A 16,792-nucleotide genomic window follows, 5' to 3' on the forward strand; every position below is an offset into this window, starting at 1 on the left:
TAAAAACAGTGCCCACAGGTGAGTAGAATTATAAAGTCACAGGATTAACTGAGGTATAGAAAAGCAAGTTTGCTTTCAGGAAGCCATCAGTTTCCCACCTGGGGTGCGAATTGTGCAGGAAATGGCTGTGTCATTCTTACAGCAGCAGCTGCTGACTGAAACTGCTTCTGGTAGACAATGCTGTTCATTTTATTGGACTGGTTGTTAGGACTTGTAGAAGCGGCCCTTGAAAAGAAACCAACACCAATTAGAATCAAGACATTGCTATCATCACAAGGATGCTTTTGTAATTAGCAAATCCCAGCTGAAATCTGAGCTCAAAGGAAAACTAGCATCAGACATTCCCTATCAACTAACATTAGGATCCTCAAGGCAAATGAAGCCAGAACAGTAGCAAGTTAATATGGCAATACAAAGGGGAAATAGCTGAGAGTCAGAATTACTGAACAGAATGAGCAATAGAACACAGAAGGAAAGTAAATGTTTTGGCCACAGACTTTACCTAGTGCCCCTACTATAAACGATTTCAGGCCTGGTCTACACTAAGGGGGGCGGGGGAAGTGTCAATGTAAGATACGTTAACTTCAGCTACGCTATTCTCATAGCTGAAGTTGCATATCTTAGTTCGACTTACCTCCCATCCACACGGCGCGGGATTGACGGCTGCGGCTCCCCCGTCGACTCCGCTGCCGCCTCACGCCCTAGTGGAGTTCCGGAGTCGACGGGGAGCGCATTTGAGGATCAATTTATCGCATCTCGTCTAGACGTGATAAATCGATCCCTGATAGATCGATCGCTACCCGCCAATCCGGCGGATGGTGTGGACGTACCCTCAGACTCAGTAAGCAAGACTGTTTGCTGTGTGTGGTAAGGTCCCCCCCTCCACCTTTTTTTCTTTTTTGTCCATTCCACTCCCTTTGTATTGTTTGATTCAGATCCTAAGCTTCTCAGCACCGGGGCCTGTGACATACCAAGTACACATGTAGGACAGTTGATGCCCCTAATTGTTTCCATTCTGACCCTCTCTCTTGCTCACAGCTTTCTGAAACTTCTGTTTTCAGGCTGAAGTTCTCCAGGTGTGGGATGATTTTTTTTAGTTTTTGTGAGAAGAAAAACCATGTCCCTCCATTACCATTTTTTTCTGTAACATTTTGAACAGCCAAGCCAAAACAGATGAAGTTTGAAAGCTGATTTTTTGAGAATGCAACAGCCTTCACCAAGAAGTAGTACATGACCTCGGTCGTGAGGAAATGGGGTTTGATTTGCTATAAATATCATTTATTAAACACGTGCAATATATTTGTTAAGATTGCTACACAAGCACTGATGCAGAGCATGTGCGTGAGCACAGCTAAACTAAGTCACTCAAATTGTTTTACTAGTTTAAGTCGGTTTATTCCTACAATTTTCAACCTGAACAAGTATAAAATACTATAACTCTGTGGCTCTCTGGAGTCTTCCAGCCCATCTGCCCCAACTGCACGCTGGCCCAATGAAGATGAGTGGGCCCGAGGGCTCCTTCAATACACCTTGGGTTCTGCTAAGGTGAGCAACAGAAGGGGTCTCTGCAGAAGACCATAAAGTGCATGGGACAGGGCATTTCAGTAATTTCTCAAATATTTCCTGATTGCTGATTTTACACATTAACTGCCTTTTCTTTGCAACCCATCAGAATATTGGTGTCATGAAGACTGATGCTCCTTTTAATATTTTCTCCCTCCTCAGCCCATAAAAATCTTCTTGCAATGAAAAACTGAAATTTCCATTCAAAATCTGTATTAAACACTGAAGTACAATTCAAGGGATATTGTCAACTCGAGTAGTCCATTTTCTAACTACAGAAGGTACAAAATTTTCAGTCCTATTACCATAGTGGAAAGAAGCTACTCACAAATTTAGATGGTTTAATTTGCATATCTGAGAAAACTGTGTAGCTAGTATTTTCTCCTTTGTATAAAGCAACTAGTTCCTATCTTGCTGAAAAGACCTTAAGCTAAGCAGGGAACCGAAAATCCCTTGACAGTCTCTCCTCTCATCCCTGTCAGGAAGGTTTCAGGAAATAATATTAAAAGGCTGCTTGATAAACTGAAATTATTCAATAAAAATCAGAAATGACAAAATTAAAGTTGCACTTTAAGCCGTCAGCATTAAATGTTTTTAATTTATAGGCACATGCTCAAACAGTACTGTATACATTTCCCCTAAAATCTTAGGATACACATGAACTATTAAAATCAATAACTGTATAAGAGAAAAAGATTACTAACATGACGCTGAACATTATACTCTTAAACTTATAGGAAAAATTTCAGCAGTACTGTATTTAATACAATATAATTGAAGACCATCTTAAATGCATACATACAAGGGGGAAGAGCAAGAGTGTCCATATGCACTTAGCTTTGGCATTTCCCAGTTGAGTATGCAACTATGAAATAATATACATACGTTTATAGGTCCAATCCAGAAGCGGCGCCAGGGTTTTTGGTGCCCTAGGCGCAGGGCCGGCTCACTGGTCCCGCGGCTCAGGTGGACCTCCCGCAGGCGTTCCTGTGGACGGTCCGCTGGTCCCGCGGCTCCGGTGGACCGGCCGCAGGCGTGCCTGCGGATGCTCCACCGGAGCCGTGGGACCAGCGGACCCTCCGCAGGCACGCCTGCGGGAGGTCCACCGGAGCAGTTTGCCGCCCTCCCAAATCCTGGCGGCGGTCGCCTAAATGGAAGTGCCGACCCTGGTCCAATCCTAATGTCTTGATGCAGCCAAAACTCCCAAGCCTCTCAATGGGAGTTTTGTCTGCTTCAGAGCTGCAGGGTCTGTCACACGAGTAAGGATAGACAATTACAAAGATACAGGCAATGAATCAGTACTGTAATCACAATTTTTTTATTTCTGAATAAAAACAAATTACCTTGTGTTACATATGCAAAAAAAACAAGAAAGCAGAAACGCTCTTCGCACAAAACCCTAAAACATTCCCAGACAACTGACTCTGTACATAAGCATCTTAACACAATTATTGTAATCTAATAGAACATTAAGCTTCAGTGACTGAAACCAAGCAGGGAAATTGGAAGTGAAGAAGAGACTATATATGGCAGGTTAATTACCTGTCCACTAAATTTCAGCTATCTTGATGTCAACAAGCTATTTTACCAACATGTATCGATGCATTCAGAACCTCTATAGCCACAATATTATACAACAAAAAAACCCCAACATTGGGATGATTTGAGACTATTTAAAAAAAATTCAAGTAGTTAGATATTAAGGGCACATTGAGACTAAGTGGGCCCCATTCAGAATCAGACTTTTCCCCTTACAGGCCATACATTCAGCAAAGACCATGGAAGTAGCACATGCCTGCGTCAACACTAGTGATATTAGGTTATATGAATGCTTGGGACTAAGATATACTTATTTCCAGGACACAATCAGAACATGTCAATACAAAAATGCTTTGAGGTTGTTCACCAATTTACATAAAATCAGAGATCCACCTGAGCGCCTACATTGTATTAAGGGGGAAAACCACAGTCAAGAAATGGAACAACTAACAGAAATATAACCTCCTGTTAAAATAAAGCGCACAAAACACTGAGGGCTGATACAGGTGAGATGTCCATATTGTGCAAAAGTGAATCTGAATTACAATTCATTTGTAGTCTTCACAGGCAATATATGTTTACATTCCTCTGAAATCTTCAAAACTTTCTAGCTCTATTTCGGCATTGTTTTTAAAAACTTTTTAGTGCCTGCAAGTCATTGTCACCTCAGTTTCTGAAAATACACCCTTCTCCTTACCCCAGATGCAGTCAGTCTCGGTTACAATACAATCTATTTCAGGCCCAGTAACTAGGGGGAAGAAAAAAACTTTCTAGAACCAAAACCACCTTCTCTTGTGGGAAGAGAAACAGAGAGGTACAGTCTGAAGTCATTACAATCTTCATCCCCTGTATGTTGAAGAAGTGAAAAATCCTACTGGTTCTCATTAATTTCCAAATTTTCACATACCAGAAGATTAATATGAAATAAAGAGGGTCCTTCCCCTTTTGCTACTTTTGAAATCTCTGGCCTGATGTAATACCAATTTGTGTAGGATTTCTTAAATTCAGTTGTTCAGACAGCCAATAAAAAAACCCACAAAGTACTTCAGATTTTCCATTAACACCTAGTAGCCATAGATGGTTACAGTATGTCCTGTTTTCTAGCTTTTTCTATTAAAGGTTTTTCCCTCAAGTAGCACTGTGAGCAGTCTCAAAAAGCTGTGTACTGGCAACATAAACCTCAACTTTGCTAAAATTTTCCTGCAAAATCTGCCACACTTTTTCCTACATCAGCCAAATAAATGTGCAAGCCAGCCTATATACTAATTTCAGAGCTTAAGAACAGTTTGTAAATCCTGCACTGAAGTGCAAGACTCCATCAGAGTTGCTATCACTATGTTTTCTTTCGAAGGCGTGGGGTTTTAAGAAGGGCTTTAGTTTATGCCCTAGGTCATGATGACAACCTTCAGTGCATGTAAGAGAGTTTTACCCTTAAATTGAATAGATTCTAAAACCTATACCAGTGCCATCCCAAAAAGACTTTTCTGTCACTAGTATGTGTCTTTTCGCCACTATGCTTCCAGGAATCACTTCTAAAAATTGTTCAGTGACATTTCAATTTCATTCACAAATTAAAAAAATAATCTTCATGTTTCAGGGCAGTATCCTTCTGGCATTACTGTTAGCAGACCTGATGACATACTGTAATGCTGCGCTAAGATTGTTGATTGTTTAAGCATTACCATTTTGAAGTATTCATAGCCTTCACCCTCCCCCATTAACATTCATCTCTTTCAAAGAATTGATTGGTCGTGCATGAGCAAACAGTTAGTTACAATACTTAATACAGAACCGATTTTATATGAAATTCTGAGCTTAAAAAGGCTCATTTACCGGAAAGGACTGGAGGTTGGAGTGGTGCTTCTACCAGTAACTGGTGGAGTTCCTGGTTTAACATCAATGCCGCTTCCAAAGGCCTTAAGATCCATTTCTGACATCTGGAGAAAAATTATTAACAGCAGTTTAGCCCAAATGCATCACTTGTGGCTTAACACAAGTGCATCACTTATAAGGACAACCACAAATGGCCCATTCTATTCAGGCTGCTATTACGATGGGAAAAAAATAGTTGCTTGCAACCGAAGAACATTCAAGCACATGGCTGTCCTTCCCTGCATGCAATTACTCCTCATGACAGGGAAAGAGGTTACTCACCCTGTGCAGTAACTGTAGTTTGAGATGTGTCTCCCTATCAAAGCTCCAACTCTATGTAAGTATGTGCCCCACGTGTCTTCAATTAGTGATTTTCATTAGCAGTGTCCATTCAGCTTGTGCATGTGCTACTGATTTCCTCAAGCCCCACGCTGAGGCTATATCAGGCTGTACAGGTGAACCGTTCTCAATTCCTTCTCCATTTCTGAGTCTCAGAAGGAAACTTTGAAGCAGAGGGAAAGGAGGATGGGTAATGGAGCACCCAGAGGGGGACATCTCAAAAAAGAGGTTACTCACTCTGTGCGGTAACTGTTATAAGTAGTGTTCCTATGAGTGCTCCATTTCAAATGGAGCAGTAGCCCCATCAGGAGAGGGAAGCTTCCGAGTTGAGTCAATTACAGAGGAAAGAAATGCATTGCCAAATGCTGCATCAGATCTGGAGGCACCGATTAAAGCAGAGTGTCTGGAGACATGTAGCAGCTCTGCAGACTTAAGCAACTGGGACATTTGTCATCTTGTTGAGTGAGCTGACACACCAACAGGAGATTGAGATGTTCACAGCAGTGTAACAAATTGTAATGTACCCAGAAATCCATTCTGAAAACCTTTGGGTAGAAAGAGCAGAGCCTTTTGATCTGTTTGCCAACTAAACCAACAGTTAATGGAGTTACTAAATGGTTTAGTCCTATGTACATAGAAGAATGCTCTTCTGACATCTAGAGTATGGAGCACAGTCTCCACATTGGACTTGTGAGATTTCTGAAAGAACACTAGCAGGTAAATGATCTGATTCAGATGAAACTCAGAGGACACTTTAGGAAGGAACTTGGAATGCAGACGTAAGGAAACCTTATCCTTACAGAAAATTGTGAAAGGAGGATCTGCAATTAAGGCCCCATCTCTCTGACTCTGTGGGCTGCGGTAATAGCAACCAGGAAGGCTGTTTTCATAGTGAAATCCGATAAATAGCAAGTTGCCATCAGTTAGACGGAAGACTTATAAGACGTAAGAACCAAATTAAAGTTTTCAAACAGAAGTAGGGACTCCAGGCCTTCCATGAACCTTGCAGATGTTGGCTGAGCAAACATGGAGAACCCCTCAATAGTGGTATGAAAGGCTGTTAAAGGCTGCCAGATAACTCTTGAGAGAACTAAGTTACAGTCCTGTTTTCTTTAGATGTAGCAGGTACTCCAGAACAAGAGGAGTGGGGCAGAATTTGGGACTGTCTCCTGGAGTTCACACCAGCGACTAAATTGTCTCCACTTGCGAAGGCAAGTATTTCTGGTAGAATCTTTCCTACTATTTAATATGTGCTGTACCTCTGGAAACAGAACAACTCTAGTCCCATGAACCATCAGCCCCTGGAAAAATAACGGAGCATGTCCTCAAGGAATCAATTCTAAAGCTCTTAGAGGAGAGGAAAGTGATCAGGAACAGTCAGCATGGATTCACCAAGGGCAAGTCATGCCTGACTAACCTAATTGCCTTCTATGGGTCTGTGGATGAGGGGAAAGCAGTGGACATGTTATTCCTTGACTTTAGGAAAGCTTTTGATATGGTCTCCCACAGTATTCTTGCCAGCAAGTTAAAGAAGTATAGGCTGGACGAATGGACTATAAAGGTGGATAGAAAGCTGGCTAGATCAAAGTGCTCATCAGGTAGTGATCAATAGCTTCATGTCTAGTTGGCAACTAGTTTCAAGCGGAGTGCCCCAAGGGTCGGTCCTGGGGACAGTTTTGTTCAATATCTTCATTAATGAACTGGAAAATGGCGTGGACTGCACTCTCGGCAAGTTTGCAGATGACACTAAACTGGGAGGAGTGGTAGATACGCTGGAGGATAGGGATAGGGTACAGAGGGACCTAGACAAATTAGAGGATTGGGCCAAAAGAGTCCTTGTTGAACCTCATCAGGTTAAGTGCAGAGTCCTGCACTTAGGATGAAAGAATCCCATTCACTCTAACAGACTAGGGACCGAATGGCTAGGAAGCAGTTCTGCAGAAAAGGACCTAGGAGTTACAGTGGACGAGAAGCTGGATACGAGTCAGCAGTGTGCCCTTGTTGCCAAGAAGGCTAACAGCATTTTGGGCTGTAGGAGTAGGGGCACTGCTAGCAGATCTAGGGACGTGATCATTCCCTTCTATTTGACATTGGTGAGGCCTCATCTGGAGTACTGTGTTCAGTTTTGGGTCCCACACAACAAGGACGTGGAAAAATTGGAAAGAGTCCAGCAGACGGCAATAAAAATGATTAGGGGGTTGGAAAAGACAGTTACTCACCTTTGTAACTGTTGTTCTTCGAGATGTGTTGCTCATATCCATTCCAATTAGGTGTGCGCGCACCGCGTGCACATTCATTGGAGACTTTTTACCCTAGCAACAGTTGGTGGGCCAGCAGGTCGCCCCCTGGAGTGGCGCCGGTATGGCGCCTGATATATACCCCTGCTGGCCCGCCCGCTCTTCAGTTCCTTCTTGCCGGCTACTCCGACAGTGGGGAAGGAGGGCGGGTGTGGAATGGATATGAGCAACACATCTCGAAGAACAACAGTTACAAAGGTGAGTAACCGTCTTTTCTTCTTCGAGTGCTTGCTCATATCCATTCCAATTAGGTGATTACCAAGCCTTACCTAGGCGGTGGGGTCGGAGTGAGACGTTGCGGACTGTAAAACTGCTGCGCCAAAAGCGGCATCGTCTCTAGCTTGCTGTACCAGCACATAGTGTGATGCGAAGGTGTGCACAGAAGACCATGTGGCCGCACGGCAGATTTCCTGTATGGGGACATGAGCCAAAAACGCGGCCGAGGAAGCCTGAGCCCTGGTAGAATGGGTGGTAATGGGTCCCGTTGGCACACTGGCCAAGTCGTAACATGTCCCGATGCAGGACGTGACCCAGGATGCGATATGCTGGGAGGAGATTGCCATGCCTCTCATGCGTTCCGCTACTGCCACAAACAATTGTGGTGAACGCCGGAAGGGTTTAGTTCTCTCAATGTAGAACACGAGAGCTCTTCGGACATCCAAGGAGTGGAGCTGTTGCTCTCTTCGGGATGAATGCGGCTTTGGGTAAAAGACTGGCAGGAAGACGTCTTGGTTAAAGGCGGAGACGACCTTAGGGAGGAACGCCGGGTGCGGTCGCAGCTGTACCTTGTCCTTATGGAACACCGTATATGGAGGGTCCACGGTCGCCCGAAGCTCCGAGACTCGCCGGGCCGACATAATAGCGACTAGGAAGGCCACCTTCCAGGATAGGTACAGCAGCGAGCATGTGGCTAAGGGTTCGAAGGGGGGCACCATGAGCCTGGTTAGAACCAGGTTCAGGTCCCAAGTAGTGGTAAGCTGTTTGACCTGAGGGTAGAGTCGCTCCAGGCCCTTGATAAATCTTGACACCATTGGGTGAGAAAATACAGACTTGCCAGCCTCGCCTGGGTGGAAGGTGGATATAGCCGTGAGGTGGACAAGTAGAGAGGGGATCGCCAAGCCCTGCTGCTTGAGAGACCACACGTAGTCCAAGATGGTGGGGACTAGCACGGCGAGTGGGTCGTGGCCATGCTGACTGCACCAGCAGCAGAAGCGTTTCCACTTCGCTAGGTAGGTTGAACGCGTGGAAGGCTTCCTGCTGCCCAACACCGACGGTGGGGGAGTCAGCGCTGCCTCCATCAGGCTCTGCTTCAAGCGACTGTCCCGCTCCTTCTTCGTTCGGGGCTTGAACGCCTTGCAGATCCGACACTTGTCCACAAGGTGGGACTCGCCTAGGCACCTCAGGCAGGAGTCATGCGGATCTCCTGTTGGCATCGGCCGATGACAGGCCGCACAAGACTTAAAGCCGGGTGAACTGGGCATGGGCCCGGGCACCGCGGGGAGGAAAAAGGGGCGAACCCCCGATCCTCAGTAAAACTATTTACAACTATACTTACTTAACTTTATAACTACAACTATTACTATAATAACTGAACTATATACACTAGACTGCAGAAGAGTGAAACGCTAGGGAGGTGGAGAACGGCTAGCCGTGCTCCTCAGTTCCAACGACCGACACGGGCGGTAAGAAGGAACTGAGGAGCGGGCGGGCCAGCAGGAGTATATATCAGGCGCCATACCGGCGCCACTCCAGGGGGCGACCTGCTGGCCCACCGAGTGTTGCTAGGGTAAAAAGTCTCCGACGAACGTGCACGCGGCGCGCGCACACCTAATTGGAATGGATATGAGCAAGCACTCGAAGAAGAACACATGACTTATGAGGAGAAGCTGAGGGAACTGGGATTGTTTAGTCTGCAGAAGAGAAGAATGAGGGGGAATTTGATAGCTGCTTTCAACTACCTGAAAGGTAGTTCCAAAGAGGATGGATCTAGACTGTTCTCAGTGGTACCAGATAACAGAACAAGGAGTAATGGTCTCAAGTTGCAGTGGGGGAGGTTTAGGTTGGATATTAGAAAAAACTTTTTAACTAGGAGGGTGGTGAAGCACTGGAATGGGATACCTAGGGAGGTGGCGGAATCTCCTTCCTTAGAGGTTTTTAAGGTCAGACTTGACAAAGCCCTGGCTAGGATGATTTAGTTGGGAATTGGCCCTGCTTTGAGCAGGGGAATGGACTAGACCTCCTGAGGTCCCTTCCAACCCTGATATTCTATGAAAACGATCCTCACCTACAACAAAATGCAGGAACCTTCTGTAGGATGAGTGTATTGGTCAAGGGCCAAAACCCAACCCACTGAATTTACAGAAAGAATTATAGCTGCCAGAGAATCACCATCCTGAACTTCTGAGGCCTCACAAGTAGGTTTAGGAATCTTAGATCTAGAATTGGTCTCCACCTTCTGTTTTAATTTGGTACAAATAAATACCTCAGTAGAAGCCTCTCCTCCATGCTGACTGGGGACAAGTTCTATTGTTCCTAAACAAAGAAGGAAGTTTATTTCCTGTCTGAACAGGGACTTAAGAGAGGAGTCCATGAAGGGGGATGGAAAAGTGGAATGAGGAGACTGAAGGTAAGTAAAATGGATGGCGTAGCATGATATTATTTCCATCACCCATTTGCCGAAGGTGATATACCCCCATGCTGGTTGGAAATGGGAGAATTGGTCTCCAAATGGAGGAAGGTGGGCAAAACATTATAGTTGGCAAGCAAACAGAAGTGGGGGGTTTGAACCTTTGACCATCCCGTCAAAACAGACGTTGTGATAATGAAAGCTGCTGCATAGACATCAGTTGAGTTAGAAGGTCTCTTTCTTTGGAAGCTGTCTCTTTCTAAGAGGTTCTGTTGGTCTCTGAAACCCAGAAATCACGAGACCGGATCTTTGAGCTGTTCCTGATCTACTAAAACTTCCTTTTATTTGAAGGTGTGTAGACACCTAATGAGTGTAGCGTGGCCCCACAATCCTTAAGGGTACGCAATGACTCATTGGTATTTTCTACAAACAGACTGAGTCCATCACATGGAAAGTACTCTATCATATTCTGGACTTCTCTGGGGAAGCCAGATAGCTGTAAACCAGGAAGCCTTGATCATCACCACTGCTGTGGAGATAGTGCAACCCACTCTATCTGCAGCATCCAGAGTTGCTTGAAGAGATGTTCAGGCCAGTAATTGTCCCTCAGTCACTGTGACCTGAAACTGGTCCCTTTGGTTTGGTGGAAGTGTTCAATAAGCAATGCAAACTGTTCACAACTACATAAAATATACTTTGCCATCAGCACTGGGTAATTTACAATACACATCTGTAGGGCTGCCAATGAAAAGGATTTTCTCTTAAGCAGGTGTAGGTGCTTCTGGTCTCTATCATACGGGGTGGACTTATAATGATGTTGCTTGCCCGGTTCATTAACTGCATCAACCACAGAGAGTTACGTGGAGGGTGAGAAGAACAAGAAAGTGTCCTTAGTGGATACGTAATTTTTTTTTTTTTGAATTGGCCCTTTTACACGTTACCAATACTGTAGCCAGGACTTGCTAAATGGTTTTCACAGTTTCCAGGACAGTTTCGTTGATAGGAAGAGCAATTCTGGATGGTGTCGCAGAGTACAGAGTATACGTCATCTTGGGTTAGGATTATCTATAGGGATTCTGCTACCTGCCTAACAAGATCATGGAACTGCTGAAAGTCATCCGCCATAGATGGAACAGAAGGCACTACAGCTTCACCTGGAGAAGATGACAAAATGGTAGCTTGAGGAATGGCTTCTTCATCTGTTCTAGTTTCTTGGGCTTAAAATGTTTTCTCCTGTAGCTGGGGAGGAGAAGCTTGAGCCTCCCTATCATCCCAACAGGAGAAGGTTGGAGCCCTAGAAAACTGTCTGCAAGAAGCTGCCCAGGGATCCCAATCTGGCTACTGAGGACCACAAGGGGGAGGGAGTGGCATCTGGGTTTGTTCTCATCAGGAGTGGTGAGGTCCTTGAGTATCATCTCTACACCTCTGGGAAAAGGAGTACTGGAGGAATTCTTTGCCTCCACAGTACCAAGACTCAAGGACGTCATCTCTGAGGATGCTGACCTAGTCAGGCAACAAGGTCTTTTTGAGGGGGGGTTTCTCGGGAGAGTAATTAGCGATCCTCTTCTTAGGATGTTCGCAGGAGGACTGAGGATCTCTCTTTTCTGGAAGACTGCTGTGCCTAGGTCGAAGGGGCGCTAAACGCCACCAAGGAACAACATACAGGGCAGTGACCTGGCTCTGAAGTGGGGCAAAGGGAATGCTCCATCATCAGTAGTCAGAGCCTGATTTGTTGGTTCTTCCAAGTCTTAGATTTGAGAACTAAATATAGGTTACACTTCTGAGGGAAGTGCAATTCTCCCAGGCAGCAAAGGCACTTTGAGTGTCCATTGATGATTGGAACAGCCTCTCTACATGAGAGGCACAGTTTAAACCCCAGTGACCAGGGTCATGCTCTCCCCAGAGAGGATTTCCCAGAGGAAAAGAAAAAATTTTTTTTTATAAAGAAGCACCACTACAAACTAAGAACTAGCTAGCTAAACTGGGATAAACAAGCACAGCAAAATCTGACGCAAACACCATGCACATATGCCAAGCTCCATCTCAGGTTGAAGGGGCTAAGAAGAGACTGAGGATGGCTTGCTTATACAGTGTGAGACAGCCTCGGTGTGGGGCACGAGGATATCAAAAGCGCACGAGCGGGCTGAATGGACACTGCTAATGAAAATCCCCCATCGAAGGCATGTGGGGTACACAGGCACCTGAAGTGGAGCACCTATATGGACACTATTAGAAGAACAATTGATTATTTGAAGTTATCGCACAGGATTTCCAACTATAGAGTCTTCAGCTTGCTGTGTAGGAAAAAGGGATTCCTGACCTAGCTTAAATTTTTGGCCTTCAGAATCTTAGTTGAGCACGACATTTTTCCATCTCTACTCAGGTACTGTACAGACCAACAGCCAGTATCCCAAGCATCTATATTCTAGTCAGAATTGTTCAAAAATGAAGATATCAAATAAGTCAGTGACAGAAATAAACCAGAAAAGAATGTACACGATCACATCTAAAAGGGTGAAGAAAACAGAGAAGCAACATGTCACCTCAACAGCAGAATCCCCAGACTCTGAGTGGAGCAATGGATAATTGTGAATCTTGTGTGATATCTTCAAAACAGCAGAATTACAAACAGTATCTCTAAACGGTAAATTATCATTAGCACTTCATTCCCAGGGCTGGGAACTGAACAGTCTGAGGGAGGTATCAGAATAAAGCCAGACAATCGCTACGCGCAGTATGCACAGAAAAGACTGGTCAATGTCTAACAGCAGGGCTAGAACAAGTTATTTTTGTATGCACAAATGTGAGGCACAAAACACAATAATAAATGTCATAGCTATTTCTAATACACCTGTTGCCATGGTACCCAACAAGCAGGGGACCTATCAGTGCCTCTTAAAAAAAATAAATTAAAGTTTCAAAACCTGGCCAACTCTAAAATTAAAACACATTGGTATGGGCGGTGAGAGTTTGGGCACCCTATTTGGGAAACAGGTTACGCAGCATAGGGAGTCCATATCAAGGCTCTTCCCTAGAAACTGAATCTTGGCAATTATTCTTTGTAAAGGTAAGCAGGAACTGTGCACAGCCTTCTGTACAGTAGGTCCTGGAGTAAAACAGATTCAAGCTGGCAACCAAGCCATCTCTTGCCCCAGACATAAAACGACGAGACAGATTCCATCAGCTATTTAGACACTGTCTTTTAATAATGGCATTTATCAGGGTGCCAGTTGCAAATCAAAACAATGGGTGAACTTAAAACCTTTATTATGCTCCAAGCAAAAAAGTCTAAGACATTTTAATGCCAACTTTATGGAGGGTGATCGGTTTGAGGCATCAAAATATATTTTTTCAGTTATTTTAAAGCTGCTCTTAGAAATTCCACATAAACATGACTCAAACACCTCACCTCTATAATGCTACTCGTCAGGATCCCAAAGGTCAGGGAAAGGGCACCTAGACTGGGATTGAGTCAGGTGCTCTGATTCTGAGTGCTCATCCGTGCCTAGACTCCACCTGATGTGATCTACTATTGCTGTTTCCAGTAGGATTAAAAACTGTAAAATACTTTATACTGAGTACAATTCCTCTGCATCTGCTACAGAAATCACTAACTTGTCAATGCCCTGGCACAGAACTGTTTTTCAGAGTTCAAGATCCCTTTTCAAAACGGCTATTTTTCTAGCTTTATAAAAAGAATACATCGCTACCTCGATATAATGCCACCCGATATAACACAAATTTAGATATAATGTGGTAAGCAGTGCTTGGGGGGAGGGTTGGGGCGCAGGGCTGCACACTCCGGTGAATCAAAGCAAGTTCAATATAACACGGTTTCATCTATAGCACGGTAAAATTTTTTGGCTCCCAAGGACAGTGTTATATTGAGGTAGATGTGTACCTTCAAACACAAACCATAGTCCTGCCTTTCCGAGCACAAACAGCCTCAAATCGTGGCCCTGAAGTTGTGAATTGCCCCTTTCATCATCCCTATGAGTTAACTCAAATCTAAAAATTAATTTACGTCAACTATTTCACTGCTGATCATTTTAGCAAAATCTCCAACTAATGTCCTTATGAACTGTGCCACATTCCTCCCCAGATGCCAAAAGCCCAAACAAACAGTTTCCTATACAACTTCCAAAATGCCCCACCTTTCTTCCAGCAAATTCTAAAATGCAATTATGAATTGTCACACAAAAATGTGTGACATGTTGCCTCAGTAAACACAGAGCTTGGATCAGGAGCACTGCTACTAGAGATACTGGTGGAGATATAATTGAGGCCATCTTTATCTTGAGAACATCTATGAGCTGCTATTGTTTCTGGTGATACCAACTGCATAGGATGTGCAGTAGTAGTACCATCATAAGCTACATATCCCAGTGTGGGTTTGTCAATTTTTTTTTTAAAAACGGAATCTTATAACTCTCTCTCTAAAGTGCAAAATTTCATAAAGTTCAATGAACAGATGATTGTTGGGGGTGGAATAAATAAACCTGGACAAGGAGAAGAAGTCTGGAGATAAATGTGAGAAGTGAGGGACACATGCTTGTTTTGTTAAAAAATTACGTTTGCTGTTAAAAGAAAAAAATCCAGAATACTTCATGTTGTTGTTTTAGTTAAATATCTGCCAATTCCTCATAATCCCAACAGCCAAAACATGAATTAGTGTGTTGATCATCTACTCTTAATTACTGAAACCCTTCTCCTGTCCTTCAAAGCTCCAGAGAATTCAACCTGACTACATATAAACTCATATCTTATCCCATAGCTCCTGAACCCTCTGATCTACCAATACCACACTCAATGCCCTCTTTGCCTGTTTCTGCCCACCTATGTGCCATTTTCTGCACTGTTCCCTATGTATGGAAATGCCCTCGTCTTCCAAGCCATCATCATTTTATTAAAATCCCTCTAAAATGAGCTTCTTTCAAAATGCCACAAGAAGGAAGTTAATAATAAAAAAACCTTGCCTGAGCCACCAAGATGTACACAGGGCTTGAAGTGCCCTACCTCCACATACCTTTCCAATTGTTTGCTATCCTATCCTCTTTTTATCATACATGACAAACTAAGTATATATTTTTATTTCCAGTAGCACCCACAATAGTTACTGTACAAATACAAAAGGCTCTAACATTCACTAATTTCCTGTTGTAGACTGCATAGCCATACATAATCTGTAAGGTTCATAACCATGGTCAGTGGAGGATAGTGTGAGATGGCTCCACAATGCTGGGCTTTTGTTTTGGGCCTTTTGTACAGAAAGGAAGTTTTCATCTAAATTACTTCAAGCCTGTGAGAGTGGAGGGGAAAAGAACAGAGCTTTCCAGGATCAGTGTACCTTGTTAAAGGGGGAAGGGATAACTCAGTGGTTTGAGCATTGGCCTGCTAAACCCAGGGTTGTGAGTTCAATCCTTGAGGGGGCCCATTTAGGGAACTGGTGTAAAAATCTGTCTGGGGACTGGCCGTGCTTTGAGTAGGGGATTCGACTAGATGACCTCCTGAGGTCCGTTCCAACCCTAATATTCTAGGATTCTATAAATGTTAAGATCATCTGGACAGGGACCTTAGTTCTTAAAAAAAAAAAACCTGCCAACATGCTCACAACACTGCTGGATGCTGTAAAAATGGTGTACATTAGTAATGGAACATTTTCATTATTGCACTCTAGGCTTAAACATGTAATTACCTTTCCAGTTGCAGCAATCATGCTGTGCTGAGTTCCTGCAGGGATCAATCCTCTGAAAGACTGGCTTACTTGTGCAGGCCTACTCAGATTTTGAGCCTGAGCCTGTGGTGGGGCATGCTGCAATGGAGGCTGTAGGGACTGGGGTAGAGCAATGAGTGGCTGTCCTGTGGATCCAAAGTTGGGCAAAGAAAGCTGTGAGCCTGGTAAAGGTACAGTCACCTGGAGACAATAAGGAAATATCAGTACCACAGTACAAGCTTAATTACTTAACTATATCAAGATGGCTTTGTCATTAAATTATATTCAGACTAAATTATATTTCAGATTAAATTATATTTCACTTAATTAGCGAAACTATCACCTAGAGGGATGCAGGCAAATAAATCTCAATTTGTTATGTAGAAATTTTATAATTAGTTCTTTCTTAATCCATTTGGATAGTTGAACTTCAGAAACAGTTACAAAGGCACCAAATTACAGGTTGGATCCTAACTGTTCTATCATTTCAATAGCCCTTCACAGTAACAAAGTAAATTCAACTCAACTGATAATTACAAGATAGTTACAAAAATGGCAATTTTCCATCAAACAGCTCAAATGATCAAGCTGGCTGCTGGTATCAAAGTTAGACTTTACTTGCCAAAGAGCACACAGAAATGGAGTTTTAAGATTAAAAACAGAAACGGTAGACTGTACTATCCAACCCCCTGACGACACTGTTCTGTATTAACAGGAGTCACCGTAACCAAATGTGCACACTAACTGCTGGATGGAAGTGATAAGGACTTGTAAAAAACACAATTACTTGACTATGTAATACTTTCATCTCCTAATCTGTTTGGTATGGTGCATAATCATGAA

General features: G+C 43.6%; 1 protein-coding gene across 12 annotated transcripts in view; it reads right to left on the minus strand.

The window, feature by feature from the left end:
* The window catches only part of PRRC2C (proline rich coiled-coil 2C), a 135,368-nt gene that overhangs the window by 5,960 nt on the left and 112,616 nt on the right, over positions 1–16,792 (minus strand). For 11 of the 12 annotated variants that reach the window (XM_030572550.1, XM_030572551.1, XM_030572541.1 and 8 more), the window contains 3 exons: positions 15,932–16,150; positions 4,936–5,039; positions 99–225 (listed from right to left, as the gene is read on the minus strand). In XM_030572550.1, the coding sequence (XP_030428410.1) occupies positions 99–225; positions 4,936–5,039; positions 15,932–16,150 (450 nt within the window). The remainder of the gene's footprint in view (positions 1–98; positions 226–4,935; positions 5,040–15,931; positions 16,151–16,792) is intronic. The other variant, XM_030572549.1, reaches the window with a different exon arrangement.

Source organism: Gopherus evgoodei, chromosome 8 (genome assembly GCF_007399415.2).
Source record: "Gopherus evgoodei ecotype Sinaloan lineage chromosome 8, rGopEvg1_v1.p, whole genome shotgun sequence".
Lineage (NCBI taxonomy): Eukaryota > Metazoa > Chordata > Testudines > Testudinidae > Gopherus > Gopherus evgoodei.